Source organism: Myotis davidii, unplaced genomic scaffold (assembly GCF_000327345.1).
Source record: "Myotis davidii unplaced genomic scaffold, ASM32734v1 scaffold392, whole genome shotgun sequence".
NCBI lineage: Eukaryota > Metazoa > Chordata > Mammalia > Chiroptera > Vespertilionidae > Myotis > Myotis davidii.
In genome coordinates this window covers 90218-105910 of record NW_006284244.1, presented here as the reverse complement: position 1 = coordinate 105910, position 15693 = coordinate 90218, and the positions used below count along the sequence as shown (strand labels likewise).

Here is a 15693-nt window from a genome sequence, read left to right as displayed (position 1 = left end):
TTCCCTAAAACCAAATTCTAAGCCCATAGTCAGAGAAACATAGAACAAAAAAAGCCTTAAAGTTTCAACCCAATCCACCCCTAACAAAAGGAGACTTCTAAATAAACTGTTATTAGAGAAAACTTCTTTATTATGTTCTTGGCATAATTTTGGTAATTGCTGTGTATTCACACACATGATGCCAAATGCATGCATTAAAAATAAACTTGCAGCTTATGAATGAAACTGAGTAAGAAATTATATCTTGAACTTCCATAATATTCATAAAAGATCCTATGTTAAACATTAATCAGTGCTTAAGATCACTGATGTAGTTCTAAGATTACTGATTCCTGTCCTTAAAGGATATTATGTTCAACTTGAAGATGGGCTATTGTAAATAACAGAACTGTGTTTTTTCTAGTACAAGTTTAAATATTTCTTGGCTTTAAAAGGCTTAATTTTTTTTTAGAACTTTTAGATTTTCTTCTTCATCCTTCCTTCTTTTTTTCCTCCCTCCTTCCCTCATTGCCATTCTTTTCTTCTCTCCCTGGTTTAATGAAGAATTGCTCTTTTTTTCCTGCATGATATATAAATTAAGATTATTAAAGTATGGAACACTCACTATGTTTTTAAAAATGTATTATGCCCTTGACATGCTTGTTCTGAGACATGAGAAGACTAAACAGTAGTCTTGGTAAAATTTTCGAACTGTTTCTTAAATTTCATTTGAAAGTTGTATTCCAAGTATAATGGAGGTGAAAAATACAATTAAAGGAAAGAAATGACTTGGAAGAACTGAATACTAATTACAGCTTCTCTGTTCCATCCGCAATCATGGAACCACTAAGTTGAGTATGATAATTATGAAGTATAATGCTTTATATAGTTTAATTTTTTAGAACTAAAGTTATTAGTCTAGTTGATTAATTTTTAGGTTCTGGAGACTAAAAATAGTTTCTGTAAATGAGGAGCTAATTGAAAAATAGAGGTTGGAAGAGTTATAGCAGTCAGACCCTGGGTATTCATGCACTTATTTAGTGCTGTATGTTTCAGGCCTTTTCCTATGTTTTGAAGTGGACATTCCAAAAAGATTTTTCAGATTCAAAAGCTCTGACCAGGAGTTGAATTTCAATGCCAGTGTGGCATTGAAAGCTGAAGGCTCTATAGGAGTTTTCATCTGTTAGGAATGCTTTTGGTTGCAAGGAACAAAACTGACAACAAAGAACTTACTGTGGCTTAAAAACGGAGTGATTTATTTCCTTCCCTACCAGTTAGTCTGGAGGTGGGTAGGCATTAGTGCAGCATTTCAATTATATTAGGGCTGTCTTTCAACTGTGTAGTTCAGAAATTATAATCAAAAATCATGAGCGATCCATTGACCAGTGAAGGAAGGAAGGAGGATCTACAGAAGATGTCATAACCATTTAAATATTTATTTCACCAAGATTCATTTTTACTTTATTTTTTGCATTTAATTTTCTACCAACCCAAGTTAAAATATTATTGAAAATTGTTACATTTAAATACTATCGTGTTTTCTTTAACATAGTGGAAGACCTGGCAAAGTTTGAACCTTTGGTCATATGCTCCTGATCTGGAATTAAAGCAGTAGAGTTCCACCCGCCACCAGCCCTGAACTGCTGCCTGCCTCCTCCCCACCATTTTAGTGTCTAACATGGTTCAGTGGAATGATTAGAGTTTTGGGTCTGTTTGTGTTTTCTAAAATAACCCTTTTACCTTCACTGTACAAGTACTACCTTCTAATTGAGTACATTTGCGATTAGAAAGAAGCAAAAAGAAAAATAATATATGACTGTAAATACCTACTTACATAATTAAAAAGTAAAAGGCGAATATTTAATTTTTTAAAACTAAAATATAATTAAATTTGCTTATTACCTACTCTTTTCACTTAAAATTCAATTGCCTATTCAGATGTTCCAATTAGCATTTGAAAGTGAAAACTCAGATCAGCTCTGCAGACTACACAGTTGTTATTTATCAGTCCCCCAAACAGTGCTACACACACCCTTAATTTTTAATCTTGTTTCTTTTCACAGATCTACTGGTTTAAAGATGGAAAGCAGATCTCTCCCAAGAATGATCACTACATCATTCAAAGAGATCTTGATGGGATGTGCTCTCTCCACACCACAGCCTCCACCCTAGATGATGATGGAAACTACACCATTATGGCTGCAAACCCTCAGGTAAAGAAGGGTATATACAGGTCTTGCTTCAGTTCTGTGTGCAGCTGACCTTTGAATAACACAGGTTTGGACGGCACAGGTCCACTTATCTGTGTGTTTGGTGGTGGTGTTGGTTTTTTGTTTGTTGTCAGTAATTGTAGTAAATGTATTTTCTCTTATGATTTCTTAATAACATCTTCTTTTCTCTGGCTTACTGTATTTAAGAATACAGTACATAACACAGATAACACACAAAACATGTGTTAATTGACTGTGTTATCATTGAGGTTTCTAGTCAACAGGAGGCTATTAGCTTGGGTGAGTCAGAAGTTATATGGAGATTTCAAATGAGGGAAGGGGTCAGCTGTCTAGAGCTTACAGACATTTATTTGAACAGAGGAACTGTTTGATTTAAAACTATTTTCCCAATTTCTACAGCATCTCCGTTTGAAGGAGTAGAAAAAATTTTTTTTTCATGAGTATTTATTTATTCCACCAGGGGTTTTTCGATATGAGTAATTCTGGTGCAGATGTGCCTTCTTTCCATACTACCAAGGGCCTAATATGTACACCTATGATATAGGTGATAGGCAAGACAAAGTACTGAGACAGAAAATAAGCCAGTAAAAAATACAAATCATATATCAGTTCAGATAGGATTAAGTCTATGAAGTGAAAAAAAGGAGAAAAAGATGAGTTGTGTGTATTATGCTATAGTGAAAAACAAAAAAGTACAATATTTAAAATATATACCCACACTGAAATCAATGGGATTTAAATAATGTATAAGTGTAAATCATAATTCTGATAGTACCAATATAAAGGAGTCCCCTCTAATCTGCAGATTCAGTTACCAGTGGTCAATGCAGTCCAAAAATATTAAATGGAAAATTCCAGAAATAATTCATAAGCTTTAAATTTCACGCCCTTCTAAGCAGTGTGATGAAATCTTATGCTGTCCTGCCTGGGACATGAATCACCCCTTTGTCCAGCACAATAAGATTTTTTGAGAAATCACATTCACATAACTTTTATTATAGTATAAAATTATTGTCACTAATTGCTTACTGTACCTAATTTACAAATTAAATGTAATCATAGGTGTGAGTATAGAGCAGCGGTTCTCAACCTGTGGGTCGCCACCCCTTTGGGGGTCAAACGACCCTTTCACAGGGGTCTCCTAAGATCATCAGAAAACACATATAATTACGTATTTTTTGTGATTAATCACTATGCTTTAATTATGTTCAATTTGTAACAATGAAAATACATCCTGCATATCAGATATTTACATTACGATTCATAACAGTAGCAAAATTACAGTTATGAAGTAGCAACGAAAATAATTTTATGGCTGGGGGGGGGGCACCACAACATGAGGAACTGTATTAAAGAGTCGCGGCATTAGAAAGGTTGAGAACCACTGATGTAGAGGAAAAGCATAGTATATACAGTGTTGGTATTAACCATGGTTTCTGGTATCCACTGGGGGTCTTGGAAGGGATCTCCTACAGGTAAGGGGGGACTACTATAGCATTCAGGATTTTTTGTTTGTTTCCATCCAATTGTTTTCTCTTGTTTTAGGACCAAAAAATCAATTGACTGCTTAGAATTTAATAGGCGGCAACCTGGGTATCATGTTATCATTCCAAAACTGCAAATCCTTTTTTATTGAATACCTTATATATTTTAGGCACTATGCTGGGGACACAAAAATGATTAAGAAGTTGAAGTCATGTAAATAATATGCCTTTTTTTAAGAAAAAAAAAAGGAAGCTAAAGTTAACAGTTTTCAAGAGGTTGTTCTGAAATCATTTTTTAACATTCCAGTCATACCATATTTCTTTTTAAGGAAATATTGTCAGAAAATGAAAGATAATTTTAGCAAATTTTACAAATGTGTAAGTTCATTCAGTGTCCTCCTATCCTAATAGCACCTTTTTGTATAAAGATATATTTCTAAGGTAATACTAAGATTAGAATGAACCTCAAATCATCTACCAATTAGGTTGTGACAGAGCACAGCAAACTCTTCAGTGTCAGGGGACAGTTTCCAAGGTAGTGCACTTTCTCAAGGTTCTAATGTTTCAATCAATGACTTACATGGCTATCACCTTGAAAAATAGTCAAAATCACAACCTTTACTGAAAAGTTACGTTAATGTTTATTTGTATTCATTTTTGGTGTATTTGAGGGAACAAAAGTGGAACCTACTTTTTTTTTCTTACTATATTTTCAGTATGTTTCCTTGACTATTAACAAATTTCAATTTTTAGTTCTCTGCCTACTTAAAAGTGGAGAACTCAACAAAAATCTAAAATGTTTCTTTCTGTTGGGTTCTTTATTCCTCTTTCCCCTAGGAAGGCTGGGATATATTAAGGAGACAGAATTAACTGTATCCCTTAAACATAAACAGTACTGGGATCCTGCTATGGTTTCCCTGGCAAATGTGTTGAGCAGTTACTGGAGTAAGCAATTTAAAACTCTGATTATGAGTCTACTTCTCGTCTTCTTCAAATTACACTAATGAATTTTCACATGTAAAAAAGTTGTAAAGGAGAAGGCCTCCCTGTGCAGTGCCCGTGAAAGTATGCAGAGATGAAGACAGCAGCCCCACCTCAAGGGTCTCTGAGCATTTGAACTATGATGGGTCACTAGATAAAAGAGGGCTGCTAAAGATTAATTCCCCTTGGAAACAAGGAAAAGGAGGAAGGGATAAAAACCAAAAGAAGGTACTGAAAAGCCTAGAGGCTGGATAGTCCAAAGGTTAAAAGCACAAAACTTTAGCAGCAACCAGACCTGAGTTGGAGTTCTAGCTCTGCCACTCCTGACCTGTGTGACCTTCAGCAAGTCACTTAACCTCTCTGTTCCTCTTCTATGAAATTATAATAATACTAGATGTCCAGTGCACAGATTCGTGCACTGGCGGGGTCTCTCAGCCTAGCCTGCGCCCTCTGGCAATCCGGGACCCTTGGAGGATGTTGGACTGCTGGTTTCTGACCGATCCCTGCAGGGTTCAGTTTGGGCCGAACATCCCCCAAGGGATGTAGTAGTGCGCAAAGCGGCAGGCGGCCAGGGAGGAGCCCAAGCCCGGGCCGGGCACCATGCCACTACCACTAATCCTGCCCCATTGCTCCCGTCACTCAGTAGCACTACTGTGGAAGGAGGAGAGGCTCACGCCACTGCAACTGTGCTTGCCAGCCGTGAGCCCGGCCTCTGGCGCCCATCAGTCAGCTCAGCAGTGCTCCCGCTGTGGGAGTGCACTGACTACGGGGGCAGCTCCTGCATTGAGTGTCTGCCCCCTGGTAGTCAGTGCATGTCATAGCGACCGGTTCGGCCATTTAGGCTTTTATATATATAGACTAGAGGCCCCATGCATGAAGATTCGTGTAAGAATGGGCCTTCCTTCCCCTGGCTGCTGGCACTGCTTTCGCTCCGGCCCAGAGGCACTTTCCCATGCTGCCCAGAGGCCCCGAGCAGCTGGGGTGGTGCGGAACGCCTGCGTTGTCACCATGGCAATGACGCAAGCGTCCTGCCCCCGGCGCCTGTGTATGGAAATTAACCTGCCATCTTTGTTGGGTTAATTTGCATACTCACTCCTGATTGGGTGGTGGCATTGTGAAGGTATGGTCAATTTGCATCTTTCTCTTTTATTTGTGTAGATTGGTTTCAATAATATATGTAAAGCACTCAGTTTACCTGGCACATATTTCACTTCCAATAAATGCTAGTTATTGTCATTATTTTAATTCAAAGACACCATTAACCCTGTCTTAGAGAAGCAGCCCAAAGAGGTGGCAGAAGCCTGAGGAACCAGGATGTAAAGGGTCAGTCTGTCTGTTTCTAGGTGCCCTCCTCCCACAATACCATTAGAGAGTAAACAAGTCAGTTTGGGATAGAATTTCTACCCAAAATGTTGCTGATGTGTGGTCTTCTGACCTCCTGGCTTTTCCTTTTTACCACCCCCATGGGAAAGGAATAAGGCAGCAGACATGGCTCTGCCACAGCTGTGGGCTTCGGTAGAGAGAGCCCTGAGCTAGCGTGGGGCCACGCCCACAGCACAGCTGACAGGGGCCACACAAGAAGACAGCAGCTGCTCTCTGCTCCCGGCACACTTAGGACCAAGAGAAGGCACCAAAGAGAGCCTCGCTGCCCTCATTTAGGCTGCAGAGAGCTCTGCCGCTCTACCCGGTCCAGGAGGAGCCCCATTGAACCCTCACTGGTGCTTTGACTTGACTCCCCTTTGATGAGAAGACAAAGAAAGAAGTGGACCCATTTACCTCGGGTAGCCACAAGCCCAGCCCTTCTCACAGAACATCCCAATTCTCCTGTGATAAAGCAAATAGTAATATGACTGCTCTCGGGGAGCAAGAGTCAAAAAGCCCCAGTGGTCAGCCACCAGAGCAGTTCCTAATATCTAGAATCCCCAGGTTAGTGGATTGGACCATTATTCTAATTAAAAGGGTTGGGCTAAAAATCTCTTTTTCTATCTAAATGACCAAAGGCAGACATAGGAGGGGAAACTCAGGAAGGCCATCTGAGGAAATGCTAAAAGTGGGCATTTATTCCTAAAATTGAAAACGTTGTGAGAGAATATTTATAGCACTTGGTAGTAGTTGCTGTGCCAAGTTTCTGAGTATGTTGCCAACTCCTCTATCTTGGGGACTTCAGTGGCAGATATGTCCAAATATGACAGATGTAGATTTTGTGAGTTGTCACCTAGAAATTGTTTAACTTCACTACCATTAGAAAAATAAAGCATAAGTATTTTTTGTTAGTCCTCACTGAGGATATTTTTCCACTGATTTTTAGGGAAAGTGAAAGACAGAGAGAAACACAACCATTGGTTGCCTCCTGCACAAGCCCTGACCAGGGCCCAAGCCAGGAAGGAGCCTGCAACCAAGGTGTGTGCCCTTGACCAGAATCGAACCCGGAATCCTTTGGTCTGCAGGCTGGCGCTCTATTCACTAAGCCAAACTGGTTAGGGCCAAAGCATAAGTATTTAAACCATGACAAGTGGCAGACCATTTTTCTACCTAACCCTTGGCATAGTTATTTGTTGCTTTAGGAATACTGTAATAGAAATGTTTAATAGTGTCATAATCTCAACTTTATAACATCTGTTACTGTATACTAAAGTATTTTGCCATTCTTATAATTTGTGAATTAAACCATGATTTAAAAGAAGCATGACAGTCAGCACTGAAAAAAATTCAAAAGAAAAACCTAAATTTTTCGAGATACATACTAATCCCAAAAGCATATATGTAGTCAACAGAAAACTGAGGTTGACTCTGTTTCCTTGATGCCCTGTGGTTATCTGAAATATGTTTAACATTATTAAAGTATTTGGGTTTGAAAGGGAGACAACTACACCTATTCTTCCTGGTACACTGTAGCCTACATGGTATGAAATGACCAAGGGAGAGAGGAAAAGGCTGGAGTGGAAAAACTGGTTCATAATGGAACACAGACGGCAGAGTTTTCCTGAGCAGTGGGAAATAATGAGAGAAAGGGTGAGAACCAAAGAAAGAGGAAAACACTACAGTACAGCAGAATATTTTTCCACCGGGGTTAATCTTTGGGGACTAAGAACTACATTAGGTATTGCTGACTACATCCAAATTGTGCAGCCCTAACCATACACTAGACTCTGTATCATTCGCGATGTGTGCCGCTCAGGCAATTCCTAAGAGGCCAAACGATCCCATTGTTAAGTGAAATGATGAGTGATTGTGCAGTGTTGCACCAAGCATAATGCCAAAATGAGGATCACAAATACAATTTACTTTAGACAGTAATCCTGTGTATAAGACACAGCTAAATCTAAACACGAATGTTTTACTTTGTTTTGTTGTGTTGCTAGGTTACTCTGCATCACACTTGGATTTTGGAATGGCTGTTTTGCAGTTTGATGTTTCCTCAAATTGCATTATGTATACAAGTGGCAAGCTTTTATGAAGATCTGTGTGCCACAAGTTACATTTCACAAAAAAGGAAATATAAATGTTATTTGCATGTTCTATAAATAATTGGCCTTGCATGAGGCATCAAACAATCTTTACAAGCTGGATGTTTTAATACAGAATCCCTTTAAGAATTCAAACTTATTACTTGTACTGTGCCTTTAAACGGTGGATTTGTTTGAAAGAGAAAAGGAACACACAGCTGAGTTAAATTTTAAAAGATAGTTTGTTAATTGTGTTTTGTTTTAGCATTATAAGGTTGCTTGACTCGTTTTAATCTTCACTTTAAATATTCACTTCCATTATTACTTCACTAGAGGCCCGGTGCACAAAATTCGTGCAGGGGGGTGGGGGGGGAGGGGTGTTCCCTCAGCCCAGCCTGCACCCTCTCCAATCCTGGACCCCTCGAGGGATGTCCAACTGCCGGTTTAGGCCTGATCAGGCCTAAACCGGCAGTCAGACATCCCTCTCACAATCAGGGACTGCTGGCTCCTGTCTGATCACCCCTAACTGCCCCCACCCCCCGACAGCCTGGTCGCCCCACACAGCCTGCTGTTCAGTCCTTACTGTTACTGTGATGGCGTCCCTGACAATTTGCATATTCCTCTATTAATAGTATAGATGTGTTAATAAAGCAGAAAGAAATGAAAGTTAACAGCAAATGTAGTAGCATTAATGTGCAGCAGAGCCTTCTAATTATGATGATTACCAGCATTAACTGGCACATTGGTATGATTAAAATTACCTAATGCTAATGTTGTATGATCAATCTTCATAAGTAAAACGTTCAGACTTAAAAACCTGCACTTTCAATTGTGCACACTAGAGGCATCTTTTCAAAAGTGCTTCACTGAATTCTGGATTTTTTCTTTCAAATGTTAAAATTACACATCTTGTTAGTTTGGATGTTTGTTAAATGACCAGGAGGTCATTTATTGATTTAGGAATATACAGGGTGGTGGCAAAATAAGGTTTACAGTTCATATAGAAAATAATACAATGATTAATAAATAATAATACAACAAACTGTTTTATGTACTCACAACTGTAAACCTACATTTGGCCCACCCTGTAGTTAACCAATACTGTATTATCAAACTAATAAGTCTGCCCCCTCAAGACCATACCTTTCCCCTTTATGTTCAGAAGTAAAGAATGATGTAGGAGTAAAAAGGTGACATTCCTTTTTCTTAAATTTGGGAAATATCTGTGGCAGTAGTTATGTATATGGTTCTAAGAGATAGCAATGAAAACACTGTAGAACTGTGTAATGTTTAGAGTAGGATGCCACCCTGTTTATCCTATTTATTTTTTTGAGAGGACAGGAGGCAGAGCTTACCCTAAACATCATCAAATGGTTAGAGTGAAGTAAAGTATCTTTCTTTCATCTCCTACCTCAAACGCAGCCCTCCCAAAAACCAACACCTGAATCTTCCTGTGTGCTTGGCACTTTTAAAACACCAGCAAAAGTTAAAAAGGTTGATCTCCTCTCCACATATTCTGTCCCCTGTAATAAGAGTATTTTTTTTTCCTTTGGAGTAAATTATATCCTAATTGGGAGGGGCTGGGGGGGGCAGGAGACAGAGAGAGGGACAGAACTCCATTACATGAAGAAAACATTGTACTTAAAACAATTCTAAGGGATGCTTCATATCCATCTGGTTGTTATTATTATAGCTATAGTCAACATTTAGAGCATTGAGTACATGTAAAACACAGTACACCAAGTATTTTATACCTATTAACTCATTTAATCTTCATAAGAATCCATGAGGGATTAACTAAATGGTTCTATTTTACAGATAAAGAAACTTAGCCAGTTACCTGTCTGAAGTCATTCAACAATAAAGGACAAAACTGGTTTACAAACCCAGACTGACTCCAGAGCTAGGGAGTGTCATACAAAGATGCCTGGGGCTCATCCCAGCATTAAGAGCACTGAGGGGCAGGGGAGGCATTGGTTAAAGAGGTAGTTGAAAGAATCCAAAAAAAGGAGGTAAGAGCATACCTTAAAGTACATTCACTTGGAAAATTAGATTGGAGTCAGCCAAGCTGCTGGGACCCTAAAAATCACCTTGTCCATGCACATATAATGTCTCAGGCCCTTAGTGACACAATGCCGTAATAGTGAATTTCATAATGATAATTTATGACGTCAGGTACAGTAGTCCCCTTTATCCACAGTCACTGTGGTCCAAAAATATTAAATGGGAAATTTCAGAAATGACTCATAAGCTAACAGTTTCACCTGAGTAGTGTGATGTCCTACTCTGCCCCACCGGGACATGAATCATCCCTTTGTCCAGCATGTTCACACTGTACATAAAGTACAAGATATTCTGAGAGACTACATTCATATAACTTTTATTACAGTATACTGTTATAACTGTTGCATTGTTAACCTCTTACTATTCCTAATTTATAAATTAAACTTTATCAAAGGTATATGTATAGGGAAAAAAACACAGTATACATAGAGTTTGGTACTATCCATTGGGGGTCTTGGAATGTATTCCTGGTGGATTACTGTACCATTTGATATTTACAGTATCATCTTCGGGTATATCATTAATCTTCACAAGATCCTTATAAGCCAGACCCCAGTTTTTACAGAAGAAACAAAGGCTTAAATAAAATCAGTGATTTGCTCAAAGTTTTAAGAAAGCCAAGACTCAAATCGAGGCTAGAGGATTTTTTTTCTAACTTACATAAATGATTAGTTAATATTAACTTCCTTTGTGGATCCTCTGGGTTTTAAACCACAAGGAAGAAAATCTATCCAGATTATGCAAATTTCTCTTAATCTATCCAAAGTAAAATTATTTGTAAGCGGCAAAACAAACAATAAGGAAGCCATATCCCATATGTCAGTACAGTTTAAGGTATTTGTATAGAACAAACCATACACTATCTTGTCCTCAGGCTCCAAAAAGAATCATGGCTCTTACCTGTTCATTTGTTAAAGTACCTACCAGGTTGCATCAGACAGTAATTATGATGGGTGTCTTCTAAGCAAATCACATCTAGATTTCTATGGCAGGTATAGATTTGAAAGGGTTAGATGAAATTAATTTTCAGATTTCAAGGTAGCTTAGGGAATCAAGTGTTTGCCAAGAACTCAGCACACGAGAATTTATATGATGCGGCCTGAACTTCAGCTACAATTAATATAAGCTAGAAATAATTCCTCTTGATAATGTTATGCTTCATGTCTCCCTGGAAATTTTCAGGGAAAGTCATGTTTTAACTGTGACCTTGACAGCAAATATTGTGAGTGCTAGAGGAATTTACATATCTAATGGTATAAAGACTACTTGAGAGTGCTTCATATGACCACCTCATTCTATTTGGCAATTCCTGATTCTTCTCCTGTCTATTACATTCCTCTTGTCCATATTATACCCCTCTGCCTTTTCTACGTGGTAATGGCCCTCGAGAAGTCCTAGCTCTGGGAAGATCTGGAGACCCCACTACCTGGGTCCCTGCCGCTCCCTGCACCCTGCTATGGGTTCTTTCCTATGTTCCCTCTACCAGTGTCCTTGCCCTCATGCCAGCCCACTCTCAGGGAGAACTCGGAAAGCAGTTCTTCAAACCATACGGAGCAACTCTTGCTTCTGCAACCTGTCTGCATTGGCAATTTGGAATGAAAATAGGAGTCAATGGTAAATTTTGACTATAAAGGCACATGGGGGCTACTCTTCAACCTTGAGATAGAATTCCCTTGTCTAATCCATGATAAATTGGCTTCTCGTTTGTCCTTCCTGGCTGTTCCCTTTTGACCATTATCTGAACTTATAAGTACATCTGCTCATTCTCCTGGGAGCTGAGACGGTGGAGGGAAAAAATCATCTAGTTTGCTATTCTGCTTGTAATAGTGAGGGAAAATTTAGGAGAAAGGGCTAAAACAAAAAGCCAGAGTAACAGTGGGTGATTTATTCATGTCATCTGGGTCTTGTAAATATTTTGTCTATCCATATGACAGCATTTATCAAATTTTCAGCTGCCAAATTTCAGAGATAAAATATAGCTTTTCATTAGATAGGCCCTTATGACCCACACATTTTAGGTACTTAACTTGCTTCCGGTCTTTAAATCTCAAACATGTTCATTTCATGCAAACAAGGCATCCCATACTCATCGTGCTCTCCTTGTCATCCCTGTGCATACTTATTTCGTAATGCTCATGTTATCATGCCACCATCTCTTTTAATATGTGGTTTTGGGAAGGGATACTACTAATGTTTATTAAATTAAATATTACTGAGAAAATCTAACAGAAAACTAAAATCATGTAGTTTGACTTCAAAATTAGCTATCTGACTGTGACAGTGGAATCATCACAGGACGGTGATGTCCTGCTGCTGTATTTTACAACTCGGCTTCATGTGTTAGGGAGACCTTAGCAGATCACAGTTAATCCAGTGAGGCTGTCATTTTAAATACCATCCCAGATAAAACAGTAAAGCTTACTGAACCCAGGCAAAGTACATTTCTGAGAGGGGGCGGTGTCATTACTAACATGGCACATTGATTTGCTACGAAGAATGGGAGAATGGACGGTTAGTCATTTTCATAGCAACTAACTTCTTCTCCCAATGTCTCCAACAGGGCCGCGTCAGTTGTACGGGACGGCTAATGGTACAGGCTGTCAACCAGAGAGGTCGCAGTCCCCGCTCTCCCTCGGGCCTTCCTCATGTCAGAAGGTATTTCAGATATTCCTTTCCATTAAGTGTCACTATTAATTCATTACTGTAAGTTCAACACTCTTAGAATTATGGTGGCCATAAAAATCACATAGTTGAAGACAGAATGTGAATATAGCCTTAAAGTGTATACAGTTATGGCACCTTGACTATGCTACTTTGCAATTCAGAAAGAGGAAGGGAGCAAACATTTACTAAAGTGTGCTAAGCCTGCTCAGATACACCATCACTAGTTTGTTAAATAGGGCCCACTTTATACATGAGGAAATCAAAACTCAGCATCTCTACATGACACGAAAATACCAGTAAATGCTACACAAATGTTCAAAACCAAGAGCTGTATGGATTGACCATTATCAACTACTGCCACTAAGGTTTCTTAAAACCAGCTGGCTTGTGAGAATTCATTTTTCAGATACTTCATTCAAAACGGTTTATTTTAGACCATAACCTTATAGGTAATATTTTTCATATTTTAAATGCTCAACAAATATCTGCTAATAGTGCGTGCTTTCCATTCCTAGTAGCCCTGAGTTTATGTAAGGATGCTGATGGGCAGGGCTGGGGAAAGGATATTACTTCTTAATAACACATTTGCACTTAGAAAAGAATATCATAAGTGAACCAGTCTGTCATCTTGGTTCCTATTTAGATATTTTATACACGGAGCATGACAGTAAACTAGAGGCCACAGGATGCAAACACCCTGATGAAAAGAACAAATACTAAATTAGGCTCATAGAAGGCACCAGGAAGAACTGAGTAAGCACCAAACCAATGGTGTGTCTATAAGGCCTCATGTGATTGGACCCACAGAGCCCTTTGTGCAACATTTGAAAAGGCCAACTCAGGCACCTAAGCATGTGCAAATCTAACTTGTTTCTGGCAACATCTGTCACAGGGTCCTAGGCCTGTATCTATGGCTGCACACACACATATCTAGTAGCATATCCATTCTCTTGTATTATTTTCTTCTGCTTTTCTTATGGTCTTCAATATATCTAAGCTTTCCCATGTACCACTGTTTCCTAGAAAAGCACTCTGTTCAAAAATTACATCTGTATTATTAGAGAGTAAACTATATTAAAAAGCTGATAATCATTAGCCTATTATACCAATATTTCATTTGTTCCACTCTTACTTTTTCTAGTGAAGTGTTTTTAAACTTACTTTCTAAGGATTACAGGCAGAATTTGCATTCAACATCTTGCTCTCCTTAAGTCTTCCCTGCCCTTACTTTAAAATTGTATTGCTCTTAAAGATGCCTTTGGCAACATACTTAAAAACAAGACAGAAGCACAAGATCTGGGAGGTTTGCACATTATTTGAAAGTTAAAAAAAAAATGTCTTTAGTACATGGATATCCGATATAAAAGAAAACCTGCCTTAAAATGCAATTTGTTTTCCTGGCTAATATGAGAAGGAATTTTGATTCTAAAGATATTAAATTTTTATAAAATAATAAACTTAATTTTCCATACATTTAAAATCACAAAGTTACAGTAATTTCTGTTGAAAAAGAATCGGTGATAAGTAAATGAGCAACAGCTACTGCTATTTCTCATACAGCTTTCAAAGTATTTATTTAGGTAAAAAACATTAATATAAAATATCCCATCTTCTCCAATTTCCCTTTTTATGATTTATACTAGCTTTAAGATTAGGAGAGCAGAATGTGTAAGATGTGCAATTAGCAGATTAAATTTATAAGGAATTTCTAAATGAAACAAGATTTTGCTTTGCTGATATTTTTATATGTAAACCTTGGGGGTAGAAACCTTGGGGGTAGGCAAGGGCATTATATTATTACCCCATGTATTATTTTTAAAGAAAAACAACAGATGACTAAGAGCCTGGAAATAACTACTCTCTACCATTTATCCTGTTCTAAGGCCTCGTTCTAGATCCAGGGACAGTGGAGATGAAAATGAACCCATCCAGGAGCGGTTCTTCAGACCTCACTTCTTGCAGGCTCCTGGAAACCTGACTGTGCAAGAAGGAAAACTCTGCAGAATGGACTGCAAAGTAAGAGTTTGCTATTGTCTATAAGTCGATCGTCTCCCTTCTCCCCTCATTGCCATTTCTCTTTAGTTTCTTTTGGGAAAGTTATGTAAGATAGACATCTTTAATATGTGTTTCAGCTTAAGAGAAAGAAAAAGCAGTGAAATGTACAGGATGTGTATATACTGTTTTGAATCACTCTTTTCCTTCACTTTTAAACGTTCAGTAAATATGTTCGTTCCCTAGGGCCCCATTTACAGTATTCTAGAAAGCCCCTGGGAGGTTTTATCCTTTCTCCTTTTGTTGAAATAATACATGTATTCATCAGTCATATGTCATTTCTAAGAGAAATGAGAGTGACAGCCTTCTTTCACCCATTTTACAGCGGGGCTTCTGAACTCTGGGAGGCCAGTTTTTATTGCATGTGTGAACTCTGAAATTGTACACAAGTGTGCGTGATAAAGCTTTCATCCATTTCTCAAAAGAGCTTAAGGCAAAAATGTTTAAAAACTGCTCTGGAAAACTTTTTGTTTGTTTTACCCATTACTTATTGATCTTAAATTTAAAATTTAGCTCTTAAATATGGATAAGGTTTTTTTTTAAATGGAATATGATTATATTTAATGCACAAGTTTGATACAACCAAAAAGTAAAACAGCAGAGTAAAATAGTAACAAAAAACATGGTATATCATTTGCAATGCATGAGAAATGGTTAACATCTTTAGTTATAAACAAGCTCTTCAAATCCAGTGACACTATAATAATGCAAGGAAGCTGGAAAAATGAAATGAAAAAGTACAAGTGATGATTAAGCAGTGTGGATAAGGCTTTGAAACATTGTTTAGGCTCC

The 15693-nt window shown here is 38.2% G+C and overlaps 1 protein-coding gene across 1 annotated transcript in view; it reads left to right on the top strand.

Annotated features, from left to right (window-relative positions):
* Positions 1–15693, top strand: part of PALLD (palladin, cytoskeletal associated protein) — a 389700-nt gene that overhangs the window by 365631 nt on the left and 8376 nt on the right. The window contains exons 15-17 of the mRNA XM_015568474.1: positions 2043–2192; positions 12746–12840; positions 14733–14865. Of these exons, the coding sequence (XP_015423960.1) occupies positions 2043–2192; positions 12746–12840; positions 14733–14865 (378 nt within the window). The remainder of the gene's footprint in view (positions 1–2042; positions 2193–12745; positions 12841–14732; positions 14866–15693) is intronic.